The 18900-nt window shown below is 41.8% G+C and overlaps 1 protein-coding gene across 2 annotated transcripts in view; it reads right to left on the bottom strand.

Moving 5' to 3' along the window:
- GPR179 (G protein-coupled receptor 179) overlaps nt 1-18900 on the bottom strand; it is a 482412-nt gene that overhangs the window by 356406 nt on the left and 107106 nt on the right. For both annotated transcript variants that reach the window (XM_077459402.1, XM_077459401.1), the window contains exon 2: nt 3225-3333. In XM_077459402.1, coding sequence (XP_077315528.1) covers nt 3225-3333 — 109 coding nt within the window. The remainder of the gene's footprint in view (nt 1-3224; nt 3334-18900) is intronic.

Genomic DNA, 18900 nt, shown 5'->3' with positions numbered 1-18900 from the left:
TTTTTTAAAACAGCACCATTGGCAGCCGAGTAAACCGGAAGTGTCGTTATGACGCCACTTCCGTGTTTACATTCAGAAGCCTGTGTAACAACATATTCTGCAACCCATTGCAGTTTGCTACGGAAAAGACATTCCATTGCCGCCATCTTGCTCCACCCCCCACAGTAAGGATACACTAATGCCCCGTACACACGAGAGGGATTAAGTCTGACAGACCTCCAAAGGAGTTCCGCCGGAGTTTCGACGGAGTTCCGACGGAGTTCTGGCGGACTTTTCGACCGAACGGACTTGACCACACACCATCACACCAAACTCCGACGGAGTCGAACGTGATGACGTACGACTGGATTCGACGTAGGAAGTCCATAGACAGTAGCCAATAGCTGCCCTAGCGTCGGTTTTAGTCCGTCGGAGTAGCACACACATGAGCAAATTTTTCGAAGGGGACCGGGTCCGGCGGAGTTCCGTCGGGAAAATTTGAAGCATGCTTCATTTCTAAAGTCCGTCAGACTTTGGCGAAGCTAAAGTCCGTTGCAGCCCACACACGATCGGATAGTCTGACGGACTCAGTCCGTCGGAGTTTGGATGTCGAAAAGTCCGCTCGTGTGTACGGGGCATTAGAAGGCGGAAAGTGAACATGCTGTTACACCCACCGGAGTTTTGCATTTTACACATATTTATAACAGTAAAGTCCGTTTCTATAGTGAAATACAGTACTTACAACTCCATCTAACTACTTAGATGTTGAATTTTAAAAGCAGCAGCAACCCTGCTCATCTCACAGGTTTGCTAATCTGATAGAAGTTCGCTGCTTTTAAAATTCAACATCTAAGCAGTCACACGGAATTGCAAGTCCTGTATCTCACTATAGAAACTGACTTTACTGTTATAAATATGTTTAAATGCAAAACTGCAGTGGGTGTAACAAGATGTCCGCTTTCCCCCTTCTTAGTTTATCCTTACTATGAAGGAGTGTCAGGTGTAGCAAGGTGGCGGCGATGGAATGTCACTTCCGTAGAAAACTGCGATGGGTCACCGAATATGTCGTTACACCTGGAACGAAGCCATTTCTGGCTTCGTTCCAGTCTGTCTCTAGGCACCGGAAGTGGTGCGACGCAGATCGGAACTCCCGGTTGGACGGGAAGCCCAGTAAGAGTGGTGGAAGGTGGCGGGAGGGGGGGGGGATGTCCCCTCCCGCTCCTCTGGGTTAACAACCGAATGGCTTTTAGCTGCATCAGTTGTTATACCTGGAAAGCCCATCGTTGGCTCTAAAAAACGGTACCGGGATGATGCCTGCAGCTGCAGGCATCATGCTGGTATAACCCCCGAAAGCTGAGTACGCACATCTGCGTACGCTCAGCAGAACTGGGTTAATGCTCTCCCATTGCGTAAGGGTAATATGGTATAGATCCTAAAATAAAAGAATGGTGTAGCCTTTGAAAGGTATACATTAGGTTGGTTTTGTCTAAAGCAGGCTAGGGCTTCCTCCTTAAAGTGGTGTTGCCACCACAAAAATAGTTTAAAATTCTTAAAGAAAAAAAAATAATAAAAAAAAAGGAAAGAAATAATAATTTTTACTCACCTCTAAATACCTGTTGCTAGGGGGTCCCTCGTAGTCTGCCTTCTTTCTTGCCCGGGCTGGTGACATCACTTCCCCTCGCACCGTACAGTCATCTGGGACCTGTTACGTGTCCCAGATGAGTGTGTGGCGTATCACGGCGCCATGCTCCCCTCGCGCTTGCGCAGTGGGTGCCCGGCTGTGAAGCCACAGCCGGGTGCCCACAGTAGGAATGACGGCGCGGCAAGCAGAGCGGGGAACGAGGGGGGGGGCTTTGTTTCCCTGCATCGCTGGACCCTGGGACAGGTAAGTGTCTGATTATTAAAAGTTAGCAGCTGCAGTATTTGTAGTTGCTGACTTTAATTTTTTTTTTTCAAGGGGGCACCCCACTTTAAGTGGGAAGTTTTGAATGTGACAAATAGTGTCTCTTGGTGGGAATCCCTCTAAACCTCTAGGTCTGACCACTGTGTATACCTGAACAAATTCAATGGGAGATTCTACTGGTCTCTCCAATAGAATGTTAAATAAGTTTAGCAAAGCAAATATTAGTGAGTCGGGGGGAATAGTTTCAGGAACTCCTCTAATACAAATGTTATGGTGCCTTCCCTGGATATCAAGGTTTTATTCCATCAAGTTTAGATGCAGAGGCGGCTGGTGTTTTTTTTTGGGGGGGGGGGGGGTGCGGCAAACAGTCCTGGCTTTCCTTATTTTTACTCTCTCTTCCATTCTCGCACCTTGCAGCTGCGCCTACACCCACTTACCTAATTGTTCATTAAAGAAGAAAATTTAAGCAGGAAAGGTATCTGCATTGACAATGTTTTAGCAATGTTTTCTATAAACCTATAAACTCAATAGTCTAGTAATGTTTGCTTTTCAGAGAGGTACCTACAATTTATCTGTTCTCATGTCATACTTAAATGATTTGAAACCCAGATGTGTATATTACATACATTTTATCCTTAATCTATTGTGTAACATTCCCATTTGACACTGTGATATGAGACACTCGTGCCACATCGCTGGATCGAGATGGGCTCAGGCAAGTATCAGGGGGGCTGCTGCACACAGAAGGCTTTTTATCTTAAAGCATAGAATTCATTAAGATAAAAAGCTTCTGCCTTTACAACCACTTTAACATTCAGCATAACTTGTTACAACTTGTTAACTGCATAGTAAATGCTTGCAAAATCTAGTGGTCTGTAGATTTGTAGAAACAAGGTTCGGCAATATATAAACAAAGCTATGGTCTTTGTCACTTTGTATTAATTCTTCTGTCACCTAATCTCCCATAACATTTTACAGCTGGATGGGAAATAAGGCACTGTTCAGGTCAGAGAAACCCTGATGATTAAATTATTATTATCATTGTTTACCTTCTTTCTCTGTAGCAATATGCCTGCAATATATGTAATTAAAAAAAATAATAGAAATCAGGAAGACATAAATTTGTCCATGGAAAACAATAACCCCCTACAGGATCAATAAGCTGATGTATCTGTTCAGACCTGTAGCTTCACTACATCCCTGGCTGTTATGAGAAAGGGTCTGAGGCAGGTTGAAATATCTTGTCAATGTGTTTATATATGCATTAACCACATTTACAAATCCTGCTAATTCTGCAAGAAGGCTACCCTCTACAGCTCTTTTAATGGTATACACCCATTACCTGAGTACTGTTCTTGTTGCATTTGTGAGTGTCAGCAAACCAAACTGAACCGTGGGCACACTGGTCTATTCCCAGACTCAACAAACGCACATCCACATGCAAGGTTCCCCTATAATACAAGAAAAAGAAAAATTCAATCAAAATACATTCCAAACAACATCTTTTTTTTTTATAACTTACAGTTTTCTTCCTTTGAATATGCATACAAGCTTTTTTCCTAAGCTGGACACCCAGAATTATTTTATAAAATTATAAAAATGTGGCACTCGCAAATGTTAATAAACATGTATAACCAAGTGTGGATAAGTGCAGATGTGAATTTACAAATCAAAAAACATGTAAATAAAGTCCAAATAAATGTGCTGAATGTTCTGTTCCGCAATGGAAAAAAAAAAAATACTTTTGGAGTGCAATGGAGCACAGACGTTCCAGGACTTTTCAGGTGCAGAAACGCCACCCCCACATGTGTCTCCACACACCAAATGGCGATGACCTCCAGCTTTGCAGTCTGGGGGTCACTTCAGTGATGGTATCCAGAGAAGCTCAGGAGTGGTGTTGTGCACATCAGATCAAAGGATTTCTTGGAATTTCTCAGCAGAATCAACAGGCACCCAAAAAGGATAAAAAAATGGAACTAATAGTGAAAAGTACCATTTGAAAAGGAATTTATTCCATGTACAAATGTGTACCTACAAAATAGTTGATAAAAACAGGCATGTAAAGGGATTAGAGATGGATCTGGACGCTGCTCACGGCATGCGTTCCAGAAAGCAGGAAGTGCGTTCCAAGGAGCAGGAAATGACGTCAGTGCTATCAGAAATACCTCGACATTTTTTGCCAATCTACAGGGCATTATCAAAGATTTGCTAATGTGCAAGGTAAAGTCTACAGGCTTGGAAAGATCAGTTTGTAAATCAATAGAAAACTGGCTAAAATGTAGAATTCCGAGAGTGGTGTTAGTGTAGTGGATTCTTACTCTGTTTAGTGGATTCTTACTCTGAATAGTCTAAGGTCATTAGTTGTGTACCCCAAGGTTCAGTGTTGAGACCCTTACTGTTTAATATCTTTAAAATTATATAGGGTCTGGGATTAAAAGTACAATTTCAGTCTTTGCAGATGACACCAAGTGGAATAACGCCCTTACAAGATGTCTCCAACTTACAAGCCAACCTCAATGCACTGTTCAATTGGGCAAATGTGGCAAATGTGGCAAATGAGGTTTAACTTCAGCCCCAGAAGAATTTACTCCTTCCTGACTGGGCCATTTTTTGCTAAAACGGCACTGCGTCACTTTAACTGACAATTGTGTGACGTTGCACTATAAACCAAAAAAAAAAGCAACAATTTAAAAAAAAAAAAACACAATATTTTTTACTTTTTGCTATAATAAATATCCCAATTTAAAAAAAAAAAAAAAAAAAAAAACATTTTATTCCTCAGTTTTAGGCCAATATGTATTTTTCGCAGTAAGCGTATATATTGATTGGTTTGCACAAAAGTAATAGCGCCTACAAAATACGTTATTGATCTATGGCATTTTTTTTTTTTTTTTTTTTTATTCTTTAGTAGTATGACAGTGATCTGTGATTTTTATCAGAACTTCGACAGTGCGGCGGACAGATTGGACACTTTTGACACTTTTTTGAAACCATTGACATTTATACAACGATTAGTGCTATAAATATGATTACTGTATAAATGTCATTGGCAGGGAAGGGGTTAACACTAGGGGGCGATCAAGGAGTTAAGTGTGTTCCCTCACTGTGTGTTCTAACTGTGGGGGGATGGGACTGACTAGGGGAGGAGACCGATCGGTATTCCTATATAGAAACACACAATCTGTCTCCTCTCCCCTGGCAGAACATGGATGTGTGTGTTTATACACACATCCCCATTCCTGCTCTGTCAGGGGCGATCGCGGGTGCCCAGCGAACATTGCGGCCAGCGGGCATGCGCATTGGCTCCTTAGTGACACGGCAGTGCGCGCACGCCCCCTATACCCCTTAAATAGCTATGGTGATTTGCGCAGGGGAGCCATTCTGCCATGGCAGTCGACATGTGGTTAATGTTGATTAATGTAAAGTTATGCACTTGTGGGCTAAGAATATGCAATAGGCAAAAGAGGGGGGGGGCAAATAAAAAGAAGACGAAAACAATAGGAGGAGGCATTTTTAATCTAAGTGATGTTATTTTTAATGAGAAAGAAATTAAGGTACAGTATTGAATTTAGGGTCAAATTATGCACCAGACAATGATCTAGATAAATTAAAAGGTTTATATAGACCTACAAAAATTCATAAGAAAATTAAATATTAAACAGTTATTTTCTTCAAAAAAGGCGAGCACAAAGAACAGAACAAATGCAATATAAACATTCAGAATTAAAAATCAACTCCATTTTTAATCCAAAGATACAAAATAATCAAAGTCTAGAAATTTTTAAAAGGATGGTAGAGGAAGACATCAAGAAACTAAAAGGTGAAAAAACTCACATGAATGAATATATTGAAAACAATCAATGAAATAGAAAAGAAAAAAGAAGTAATTATCCACCTAGCGGATAAGGGAGGGGGATTGGTCTTCCTTACTAAGAGGAATAAGAGTGATTATGAAACAGAAATGAATAAATTACTGAGTGCCAAAGACAAGAGAAAGGAATTCTGACAAAAAAGGAGGCAAGATATTTAACTCCAGATCAGGAAAAACACTGGTAATTTATTATGTACCTAAAATTCATAAAAATCAAGAAAATCCTCCAGGGAGGCCCATAATTAATGGGATAGATTGCACAAATATTTGCAGCCTCTAGTAGCAGAAGGAAAATCCTACTTTAAAGATAGCAGGCAATGGATCTTAGAGTTGAAGAATTTTAAGGCAGAAGAAGAAGACATCCTTGTCGCAATAGATATAAACTCCTTATACACAAATATCATACAAGAAGATGGCATTAGCACTGTGGAATGGGCATTGCAGAGCCAAACTAACCTACAAGACAAAATAAATTATATATTAGAAGGGCTGAGGATGGCAAATGAGCCACAATTATTTTTTGGCATAAAGGAGGATACTACACTCAAACAAAGGGAGTGGCGATGGGAGCAAAATATGCCCCCAGTGTAGCAAATTTATCTGTAAACAGATGGGAAGAGGAGCAAGTATACAGTGTAAGAAGACCAAACTTGAAACTGTCCCGTAGATATATTTATGATATAGTGATAATATGGAAAGAAGAAGAACTGCCGAAATTAATCAAAACATCTAGGAGATATCCTTCACAGGAAGTTGGAGCAAACACAGTATCGAGTATCTGGATTTACAAATTTTTTAAATAAGTGGGAAGCTGGGTACCAAAACATTTTTCAAAAAACTGACAGAAATGGGTACATACCAACTAATATTTGCCACCACCCAAAATGGATTGGGAACATACCCAAAGGACAAGTCATGCATCTATATAGAAACGGTAGCAACCAGAAAGATTAAGAAGACCAATCTAACGCACTGATAAGTACATAGTTACATAGTAGGTGAGATTGAAAAAAGACAAAAGTCCAACAAGTCCAACCTGTGTGTGTGCTTTTATGTCAGTATTACATTGTATATCCCTGTATTTTGTGGTCATTCAGGTGCCTATCTAATAGTTTTTTTTTAATTACTGATGCTCCCCGCTGAAACCACTGCCTGTGGAAGAGAATTCCACATCCTTACCGCTCTTACAGTAGAACCCTCTGCACAGTTTAAGGTTAAACCGCTTCTCTTCAAATTTTAGAGAATATCCGTGTGTCTTTTTAAATTCACTTTCACAGAAAAGTTTTATCCCTATTGTGGGGTTACCAGTACGGTATTTGTAAATTGAAATCATATCCCCTCTCAAGCGTCTCTTCTCCAGAGAGAATACATTCTCTCCAGTTCCAGCACATCCTTCCTAAGGACTGGTGTGCAGAACTGGATGGCATACTCTAGGTGCGGCCAGACCAGAGTCTTGTAGATTGGGAGAAGTATCATTTTATCTCTGGAGATAATCCCCTTTTTAATGCATGCCAATATTCTGTTTGCTTTGCTTGCAGCAGCTTGGCATTGCATGCCATTGCTGAGCCTGTCATCTACTAGGACCCCAGGTCCCTTTTCATCCTAGACTCCCCCAGAGTTTCTCCCCTTAGTGAGTAGATTGCATTCATATTTTTGCCACCCAAATAATTTTACATTTTTTTACATTAAACCTCATTTTCCATGTAGTTGCCACCATATAAATTTTTTCAGATCTTCTTGCAAATTTCCCACATCCTGCGGAGAAATTATTGCCCTGCTTAGCTAAGTATCATCCGCAAATACTGAGATTGAGCTGTTTAAACCATCCTCCAGGTCATTTATGAATAAATTAAATAGGATTAGTCCCAGCACAGAACCTTGGGGGGCCCCGCTTTCCACATCAGACCATTCCGAGTACTCCCCATTTATTACTACACGCCAAACTCGCCCCTGTAGCCAGTTTTCAATCCATGTACTCACCCTATGGTCCATGCCAACAGAACTTAGTTTGTACAGTAAATGTTTATGGGGAACTGTATCAAATGCTTTTGCAAAATCTAGATAACCCATGTCTATGGGCTTTCCTTTCTCTAGATGGTAGCTCACCTCCTCATAGAAGGTTAATCGGTTGGTTTGGCAAGAACGATTCTTCATGAATCCATTCTGATTACTGCTAATAATACCATTTTCATGACTAAAATCTTGTATATAGTTCCTTATCATCCCCTCCAGGAGCTTGCATACTATTGATGTTAGGCTAAATGGTCCGTAATTCCCGGGGTGTATCTTGGCCCTTTTTTAAATATTGGAGCTACATTGGCTTCTCTCCAATCTGCTGGTACCATTCCAGTCAGTAGACTGTTCGTAAAAATTGGGAACAACGGTCTGGCAATTACTTGACTGAGTCCCTCAAGGACCCTCGGGTGCAAGCCATCTGGCCCCGGTGACTTATTGTTACGTTTTTTAAAGTCTATTTCTAATTCCATCCTCTGTTAGCCATGAGGGTGCTTCTTGTGAGGTGTTATGAGGATAAACATTGCAGTTTTGGTTACTGAAGCCCCCCTGTTTCCCTTGTAAAGACTGAGGAGAAGAATAAATTCAATGCATTTACCATATCTCCATCCTTAGTAACCTGATTCCCTTCATCATTCTTTATGGGACCAATATGACCTGACCCCTTTTTTTACTCTCCTCCGCTATGTGCCCTTCGTGTTCTATCTTCGTCACCTTGACTGTACCCTTACATTTCTTGTTGCATTCTTTGTAAAGTTGAAAAGCTGGTGATGATCCCTTAGCCTTGTATTTTTTGAAGGCCTTCTCCTTTGCTCTTATATACATTTTTGCATTGGAATTAAGCCACCCATGACTTTTATTAGCTCTTTTAAATAAATTTTCCATTGGGATGCACTGGCTAATACCCTTATTTAATATGCTCCCAAAGCATACCCATTTTTCCTCTGTGTTCTTTGTTCCTAAGTTTTTATCCCATTTAGTATCTTCTAGCAAGGATCTTAGTTTAGGGAAGTTGGCTCTTATTAAATTCAGTGTCTTTGTATTCCATTTCTGTTTCCCATTTCTGGTGATTTATACTGAAACTAATTGACCTATGATTACTGTTTCCTAAATTGACCCATATTTCCACATCCGGAATCAGGTCTGTATGTCACGATATGTATATGCATATGATTAAGTAATTGTAATTAAAGCACCAGTCACTTTATTTATAATTGCACTTATGTCACATTGAGCATATTTATTAATTTGCTAGAGTACTAACTGTATTCCAAGCATCAGTCACTTTATGTGCATATATCTTTTTTGCACTAAGGATTGTTCATTCACTAATCAACAACAGGTATTGGCTAGAGTGCAACATTGTAGCAATCAGACTCCTGGTATCATTCAAGAACAGCACCACACCTACTGCTTAATTTACCACATAAGAATATGCATACGTCATACATATTAGGGGGAGTACAACTGGGGGAATCCATAGTGGAGAAGAATTTGCTGGTTTTGGTAGATCATAAGCTTTATAATGGCATGCAATGCCAAGTTGTTGTTTCCAAAGCGAGCAACGTCCTTTCTTGTATTAAGACTGGTATGGACTTCAGAGATAGAGATAATTTTGCCCTTGTACAAATCATTAGTGAAGCGCTACCCCCGGAGGAGCAGCTTGAGTATTTTTGGTAATGTACTCTGCCTCTCAACCCCAAGAACAGTCCCAGCGCCTCTGGCACACCTAGTAAGAATGTTAGTGTGACAACACTAATGAAAGACACACATTATGCTAAAAGACAGAAATTGTCTTCACTGTGAAGTTTCTCTGAATAGTAATGTTACATAGTTACATAGTAGGTAACGTTGAAAAAAGACCATCAAGTCCAACCTATGTATGATGTGATAATTCCTTTTCCCTTTTCCAGTATCGCTGCTATGCTCTCTCTCTGTATTGAGGAGGAGGTCATTAAGAAGAGCAGATGCATGGCAAGGATTCTTGGTTAAGTTGGGGGAGGAGAGAACACATGTTGTAGAGATATAAACGAGAAAAGAGTGGGTGGGATTTTAAATGACCATCAACTCCGGACACAATAATATACAATTTTTATTCTTAAATTGCACAATGTACATAATATTACCAGGAAGTACAAATGGGCTAAACAATGTCTTCCTGGTGTATTAATAAATAAACATATATACAGAACAAAATATGATTAAAACAATGCTTGTCCTATATCACCCACACCCGACGCGTTTCCAGTTGCTGATAATTCAGAACCTTCATCAGGGGTGAACAAACGTGATGATATAGCAATCTATAATATAAAACAATTCAATTAAAAGCATATAAGCTATTTTTACCAGGCTGGGAAAAAAAAAATATATATATATATATATATATATATATATATATATATATATATATATATATATATATATATATAAATAAATAAAATGAAAAGCAAAAAAAAAACAAAAAAAACAAAAGGAAGAAGAGGGGGATTCCCAACTCCCATATCCACACACACACACACACACACACACACCAAAATTAGCTAAACAGATAAAATGTCTGCCAATCTTTACCTAGTGAGGTGTAAGTTCGAGGATCAAAATGCCTGCCATTTAGAAAAATATAAGTATGTCTGAAGAGTACTTCAAATACTATCGAGAGGTCAACCAAGTACAGGATGTCCTGCTAATTACTTCCAGATCAGTTAGACCTAAAATGGTGAACACAAAAGAGTATGTGTACAGCCAAATATTTGTTAAAATCCATTTCCAATGAAAACATGTATGCCTATAGAGAAAGGAATATACCATGCAAGACCAAGAATGTGCAGGCAACTATTTAATAGAAAATAGGTGTCCGCAAAGATTTTATTTACACTATATGAAAAATTGCCATACACACCTTGGATGTAGTTCACAACCAGAGAGAAAAGTGGAAACAAAGAAAAACCCCCAAGTGCCATTTGAATAGAAAGCCCTGATTTAAATAACGTGCAGCATGAAGCAGTCTATAGAGCTGAAAGTAAATAGATATAAACAGAATCATGTAGTCTCATACTCACGGATTCTATGGCAAGGGGTTTTTTTTTTTCTATGTGAGACATTAATTGGAACAAACAATGGCTATCTGGATGTTTCAAGTCCACCTTCATGTGTGTGTCAAGCTGAATTAGCATGTATATGACTTGCACCCAGGGTTGCCTTGTCCCATTCCCAGGAAATAAGCCCAAAAGGAAAACTGGAAGCTGTAGTCCAACCACAAATTACCTATAAAGCAGATACGGTAATTCGTATTGTACCAAAATGCATAGATTTACCTCCTTGCATAAACTTAGCGAAAGGGAATACTTACAAACAGCAAATCAGTCCTCTATGTGCAGCGTATGGATGGCACTGAAATTTCCAGCAGCTGACCTGTTTAAATATGGAGTGTTTCACTTGCTAAATAGGGAGTAGGGATGAGCCGAACACCCCCTGGTTCGGTTTGCACCAGAACTTTCGAACGGACCCCGCGTTCGAAACGAACGTTAGAACCCCATTGAAGTCTATGGGACTCGAACGTTCGAAATGGAAAGTGCTAATTTTAACGGCTAATATGCAAGATACTATCCTAAAAAGGGTTTGGGGACCTGACTCCTGCCTCAGGGGACATGGGTCAATGCAAAAAAAGGTTTTAATAACGGCCGTTTTGGCGGGAGCACTGATTTTAACCACTTCCCGACCGCCGCACGACGATGTACGTCGACAGAATGGCACGGGCAGGCATAAGGGCTTACATGTACGTCCTTGCCTGCCCGCGGGTCAGGGGCCCGATCGGGCCCCCGCCCGGTGCCTGCGGCGGTCGGTATTCGTTCGGGAGCGATCCCGGACGAGGGGACGGCCATTCATTCATGGCCACCCCCTCGCGATCACTCCCGACGAATGAAAATGCTCCGTGACATCACTTCCTCTCCTGTAATGTAAACACAGGAGAGGAAGTGATGTAATCTCTCCTCCGTGTCGGTATTTTTCGTTCCGACACCGAGGAGAGAGGATCGGTGAGTTGCACCAACACGACACTACACAGTAGAACATGCCAGGCACACTCACACCCCCCCGATCACCCCCCCCCCCAATTACCCCTGCCCCCCCAGTCACAGTGACACCAATGTCATATATTTTTTTTTTTTTGCATTGGTGTCATTTGTGACTGTAATAACTGTTAGGGCAGTTAGGGTTAGCCCCCTTTAGTTCTAATGTACCCCCCTAACCCCCCCAATAAAGGTTTAACCCCGTGATCACCCCCCCGTCTCCAGTGTCACTAAGGCTGGGTTCACATTGCAGCGGTTTATGAGAACGAATGTGATTCGCACCGCACTGCAGTGCAAATCACATCCGATCTCTGTGCGATTCGAGTTCAGCCATACAGATAGTATGGCTGAATTCACATCGCACCCGCCGCACCCGCCGCAAATTCGCACGGGACCCTTTTTTTGGCCCGCAGCAGAATCGGATCGCATGGGTGTTCACACCATGCGATCCGAGTTTGCAGATCACACTGCGATATGCGAACTGATCTGGGGGTGTCATTAACATTTCACTGACACTCCCAGCAGTTCGCATAGGGCAGTGTGAACTGCCGACGGGAGGCATGCGATGCGGGAACCCGCCGCGGATTCGTGGCGTTCCCGCATCGCTCCAGTGTGAACCCATCCTAATAAGCGATCGTTTTTCTGATTGCTGTATTAGTGTCACAGGTGACGCTAGTTAGGCAGGTAGGTATTTAGGTTCGCCGCAGCTTTTTATAGCGCCAGGGACCCCCATATACTACCGCATAAAGCCCCCTGATTGCCCCCTAGTTAACCCTTTCACCAGTGATCACCATATAACTGTCACAGGTGACGCTGGTTGGTTAGTTATTTTTTTATAGTTTCAGGGCACCCGCCATTTATTACCTAATAAAGGTTTAACCCCCTGATCACCCGGCGGGTGTCATTTGTGACTGTAATAACTGTTAGGGCAGTTAGGGTTAGCCCCCTTTAGTTCTAAGGTACCCCCCTAACCCCCCCAATAAAGGTTTAACCCCGTGATCACCCCCCGTCGCCAGTGTCACTAAGGCTGGGTTCACATTGCAGCGGTTTATGAGAACGGATGTGATTCACACCGCACTGCAGTGCAAATCACATCCGATCTCTGTGCGATTCGAGTTCAGCCATACAGATAGTATGGCTGAATTCGTGTCGTACCCGCCGCACCCGCCGCAAACTCGCACGGGACCCTTTTTTTGGTCCGCAGCAGAATCGGATCGCATGGGTGTTCACACCATGCGATCCGAGTTTGCAGATCGCACTGCGATATGCGAACTGATCTGGGGGTGTCATTAACATTTCACTGACACTCCCAGCAGTTCGCATAGGGCAGTTTGAACTGCCGCCGGGAGGCATGTGATGCGGGAACCTGCCGCGGATTTGTGGCGTTCCCGCATCGCTCCAGTGTGAACCCAGCCTAATAAGCGATCGTTTTTCTGATCGCTGTATTAGTGTCACAGGTGACGCTAGTTAGGCAGGTAGGTATTTAGGTTCGCCGCAGCTTTTTATAGCGGCAGGGACCCCCATATACTACCGCATAAAGCCCCCTGATTGCCCCCTAGTTAACCCTTTCACCAGTGATCACCATATAACTGTTACAGGTGACGCTGGTTGGTTAGTTATTTTTTTATAGTTTCAGGGCACCCGCCATTTATTACCTAGTCTCACTAGTGTACCCCTAAATTTAGGGGTGTCTACTTTCCAAAATGGGGTCATTTGGGGGGGGTTTGTGCCATCTTGGCATTTTATGGCCTTCAAAACTGTAACGCCCTTAGAAAGCCTGAAGGCGGTGCTTGGTTTTCGGGGCCCCGTACGCGGCTAGGCTCCCAAAAAGTCCCACATATGTGGTATCCCCGTACTCAGGAGAAGCAGCAGAATTTATTTTGGGGTGTCATTTCACATATGCCAGGGGTGTCCAAACTTTTTTCAAAGAGGGCCAGATTCGATGAAGTGAACATGTGTGAGGGCCGACCATTTTGCCTGACATTCTTTGAACCATTAAAATTCGGTCATTCGAGCACTCATACCTGGCCCAACAAAAATTCTTGTGCCTTTGTCGCGCTCGTTTGCCCGACACACAGACGAATGCTCTGTTCTTTAGGGGTACCGTTAAGTCTTAATGGTACCCCACACATTGGAAACATGGGGTGCTTTTGGTGCAGCGCAATTAAAAAAAAAAAAAAGCTCTGGGACTTCTTTCCCTGCATTTTTGTGGGTATGGAAGCCCATTGAAATGCATGGGCTGCCCTACACACAGCATGCAGCCATGCAGATGTGAGCCAAGGGCTTATTGGAGGGGCAGTAAAACTACATGGTTAAGCTGTTTTTACCACCCCCAACTTCTCCCCCTTTAGCTGCAGAGGGAGCAGCTGGGGGTGTACACATGCTGTGGCTGCAGCTGGAGGTATGCTCAGGGTGAATGGGCCTGCACTGCAACTACCTGTGCGGTATAGTGATGCTACATTTACGGGCTTAAAACAGGTGGTGAGGAGGCAACATAATGCCTCTACCACCTTTCAAATGCCTCTGAAAAGCGATCTGTATATGGATTGCTTTTCAGAGGAGCAGCAGTCCTGGCTGCTATCACACACACAAGCACCACAAAAGCAGTTCTGATGGTACAAGAATGGGGGGGGGGTCTGGATTAAAAGTAACACACATGCATACACATACACACAGACATACACACATACAGACACATGCATACACATACAGACACATGCATATACTTACATACATACAGACACATGCACACACACACATACATACAGGCACATACATACATACATACACGCACATACATACACGCACATACAGACATGCATACACACACACACACACACACACACACATGCACACAGATACATACAGACACACATGCTGCACACACATACAGACACACATACATGCACACACATACATACAGACAGACATACACGCACATACATACAGACACACATGCACATACGCATACATACAGACATACATGGACACACACACACATGCAATCATACATGCACAGACACACACACACACACACACATGCACACACACACAGACACACATGCACATACAGACACACATACACACACACACATACATACAGACAGACATGCACACACACACACACACACAGACACACATGCACACACATACATACAGACATGCACACACATGCACAGACACACATACATACAGACACACATACATACAGATACACATGCACACACACACATACACACATGCACACATACATACATACATACAGACACACATGCACACACATGCATACAGACAGACATGCACACACATACATACATACATACAGACATGCACACACATACATACATACATACATACATACAGACATGCACACACACACATACAGACAGACATGCACACACATACATACAGACATGCACACACATACATACATACATACAGACATGCACACACACACATACAGACAGACATGCACACACACACACATACAGACAGACATGCACACACACAGACAGACATGCACACACACACACACACACAGACAGACATGCACACATACAGACACACATGCACACATACACATACAGACAGACATGCACATGCACACAGACAGACATGCACATGCACACATACAGACACACATGCACACACACAGACAGACATGCACACACACACACACACACACACAGACATGCACACATACAGACACACATGCACACATACACATACAGACAGACATGCACACATACAGACACACATGCACACACATACATACATACAGACACACATGCACACACACACACACATACACATAAATAAAGCCTTTTTAAAACGAATCTAGCTTGTAGTACAGTACCTTTCCATTCCATTTCCTCATTCAGCCGGGTACTGCACTGTAGGGGGAAGCAGAGAGCACAGCACACTCCTCTGCACTTTACTTTCACTTTTGAAGCCGACGGAGCTTCACACAGTGCCGGGGATCGGCTCATTTGACAGCCCTGATCCCGCAGCACACCAGGCGGGCCGTTCAAAACCGGACTGCGGGCCGCGATTGGCCCGCGGGCCGGACTTTGGACATGCCTGACATATGCCCATGGCATGCGTGAGCAATATATCATTTAGTGACAACTTTGTGAAAAAAAAAAAAAGTTTGTAATTTTCCCGCAACTTGTGACAAAATATAAAATAGTCCATGGACTCAACATGCCTCTCAGCAAATAGCTTGGGGTGTCTACTTTCTAAAATGGGGTCATTTGTGGGGGTTTTGTGCCATCTTGGCATTTTATGGCCTTCAAAACTGTAATAGGTAGTGAGGAGTGAAGTCAAATATTTACGCCCTTAGAAAACCTGAAGGCGGTTCTTGGTTTTCGGGGCCCCGTACGCGGCTAGGCTCCCAAAAAGTCCCACATATGTGGTATCCCCATACTCAGGAGAAGCAGCAGAATTTATTTTGGGGTGTCATTTCACATATGCCCATAGCATGTGTGAGCAATATATCATTTAGTGACAACTTTGTGAAAAAAAAATTAAAAAAAATTAAAGTTTGTAATTTTCCCGCAACTTGTGGCAAAATATAAAATATTCCATGGACTCAAAATGCCTCTCAGCAAATAGCTTGGGGTGTCTACTTTCTAAAATGGGGTCATTTGTGGGGGTTTTGTGCCATCTTGGCATTTTATGGCCTTCAAAACTGTAATAGGTAGTGAGAAGTGAAATCAAAAATTTACGCCCTTAGAAAGCCTGAAGGCGGTGCTTGGATTTCGGGACCCCGTACGCGGCTAGGCTCCCAAAAAGTCCCACATATGTGGTATCCCCGTACTCAGGAGAAGCAGCAGAATTTATTTTGGGGTGTCATTTCACATATGCCCATAGCATGTGTGAGCAATATATCATTTAGTGACAACTTTGTGTAAAAAAAAAAAAAAATTTTTTTTTTGTCATTATTCAATCGCTTGAGGCAAAAAAATAAAATATTCAATGGGCTCAACATGCCACTTATCAATTTCCTTAGGGTGTCTACTTTCCAAAATGGGGTCATTTGGGGGGGTTTTGTACTGCCCTGCCATTTTAGAAATGAGATAGGCAGTTGTAAACTAAAAGCTGCGTAAATTCCAGAAAACGTACCTTAGTTTGTAGATGTGACAACTTTTGCGCAAACCAATAAATATACAATTATTGACTTTTTTTTACCAAAGACATGTGGCTGAATACATTTTGGCCTAAATGTATGACTAAAATTGAGTTTATTGGATTTTTCTAATAACAAAAAGTAGAAAATATCATTTTTTTTCAAAATTTTCGGTCTTTTTACGTTTATATCGCAAAAAATAAAAATCGCAGAGGCAATCAAATACCATCAAAAGAAAGCTCTATTTGTGGGAAGAAAAGGACGCAAATTTTGTTTGGGTACAACATTGCATGACCGCGCAATTACCAGTTAAAGCAGCGCAGTGCCAAATTGTAAAAAGACCTCTGGTCATTTACCAGCAAAATGGTCCGGTCTGAAAGTGGTTAATGACGATTAAAGTGAAAAAAAAAAGTGAAATATTCCTTTAAATATGGTGCCTGGGGGGTGTCTGTAGTATGCCTGTGAAGTGCCACGTGTTTCCCGTGTTTAGAACAGTCCCTGCACAAAATGACATTAAACGGAAACAACACCATTTAAAACTGCTTGCGGTTTTAATGTTATATCTGGTTCCTGCAATATGGTTGAAAATCATTCAGAAAAATGGCATGGGTAGCCCTCCCTGCCCATTACCAGCCTATTTGGGTCTTGTACGCATATTAAGGGGAACCCCGTACCCATATTAAAAAAAGGAAATGCGTGTGGCCCCCAGGCCCTATATACTCAGAACAGCAGTATACAGGCGGTGCAAACAAGACAGGGACTGTGTAGGTTTGTTGTGTTAAGTTGAATCTGTTTGTAATTTTCAACCGGTACATTTTTAAAGTGTAGCTCCAGTCAAAAAAACTATTTTTAAGCTTTTTGGAAAACATAGGGAAGGGTTATCACCCCTGTATAATTTGTTTTGTCGTCCATCTTTTTTCATCTCACTTGCTGCTGTCTCCTTGCGTTTGCAAGTAGGAGATGTTTGTAAGTTGGATGTTTGAAAGTAGGGGCCTGCCCTATATTATAGCGGTATGTACTGGGTACAGAGCACGCAGACAGCACGCACTATCTCCTAACACTACTGACTGCAAGCTCTATTATTAACCACTTGACCACTGGGCACTTAAACACCCTTAATAACCAGACCAATTTTCAGCTTTCGGTGCCCTCACATTTTGAATGACAATTACTCAGTCATGCAACACTGGACCTATAGGAAATGTTTGTCCTTTTTTTCACACAAATAGAGCTTTCTTTTGGTGGTATTTAATCACCTCTCAGTTTTTTATTTTTTGTGCTATAAAAGAAAAAAGACCGAAAATTCTGCGAAAAAATTAATTTTTCTTCGTTTCTGTTATAAAATTTAGCAGATTAGTAATTTTTTCTTCATAAATTTTGGCCAAAATTCATACTACTACATATCTTTGGTAAAAATATAATAATAAGTACAAATTGGTGGATATTATTTGGTCTTTGTGAAAGTTATAGAGTCCACAAGCTATGGTGCCAATATCTGAAAATTGATCACACCTGAAGTACTGACGGCCTATTTCCTTTTTTTTTTTTTTTCCACAAAATTGTCATATTATCAGGTTATTTCACACACACAGCATATGCATACCACAAATTACACCCCAAAACACATTCTGCTATTACTCCCGAGTACGGCGATACCACATGTGTGAGACTTTTACACAGCGTGGCCACATACAGAGGCCCAACATGCAGGGAGCGCCATCAGGCGTTCTGGAGCACCCAGGCCAATTCTGACATTTCTCTCTTACATGTAAAAATCATCATTTATTTGCTAGAAAATTACAGAGAACCCCAAAACATTATATATATATTTTTTTTTAGCAAAGACCCTGGAGAATACAATGGTGGTCGTTGCAAATTTTTATCTCACACGGCATTTGCACAGCAATTTTTCAAACGCGTTTTTTTGGGGGAAAAA

Source organism: Lithobates pipiens, unplaced genomic scaffold (genome assembly GCF_037356315.1).
Source record: "Lithobates pipiens isolate NorthernLeopardFrog02 unplaced genomic scaffold, aLitPip1_a1.2 Scaffold_28, whole genome shotgun sequence".
Classification (NCBI taxonomy): Eukaryota; Metazoa; Chordata; class Amphibia; order Anura; family Ranidae; genus Lithobates; species Lithobates pipiens.
The sequence above is the reverse complement of the archived record's forward strand: the minus strand, read 5'-3'. Positions and strand labels throughout refer to the sequence as shown.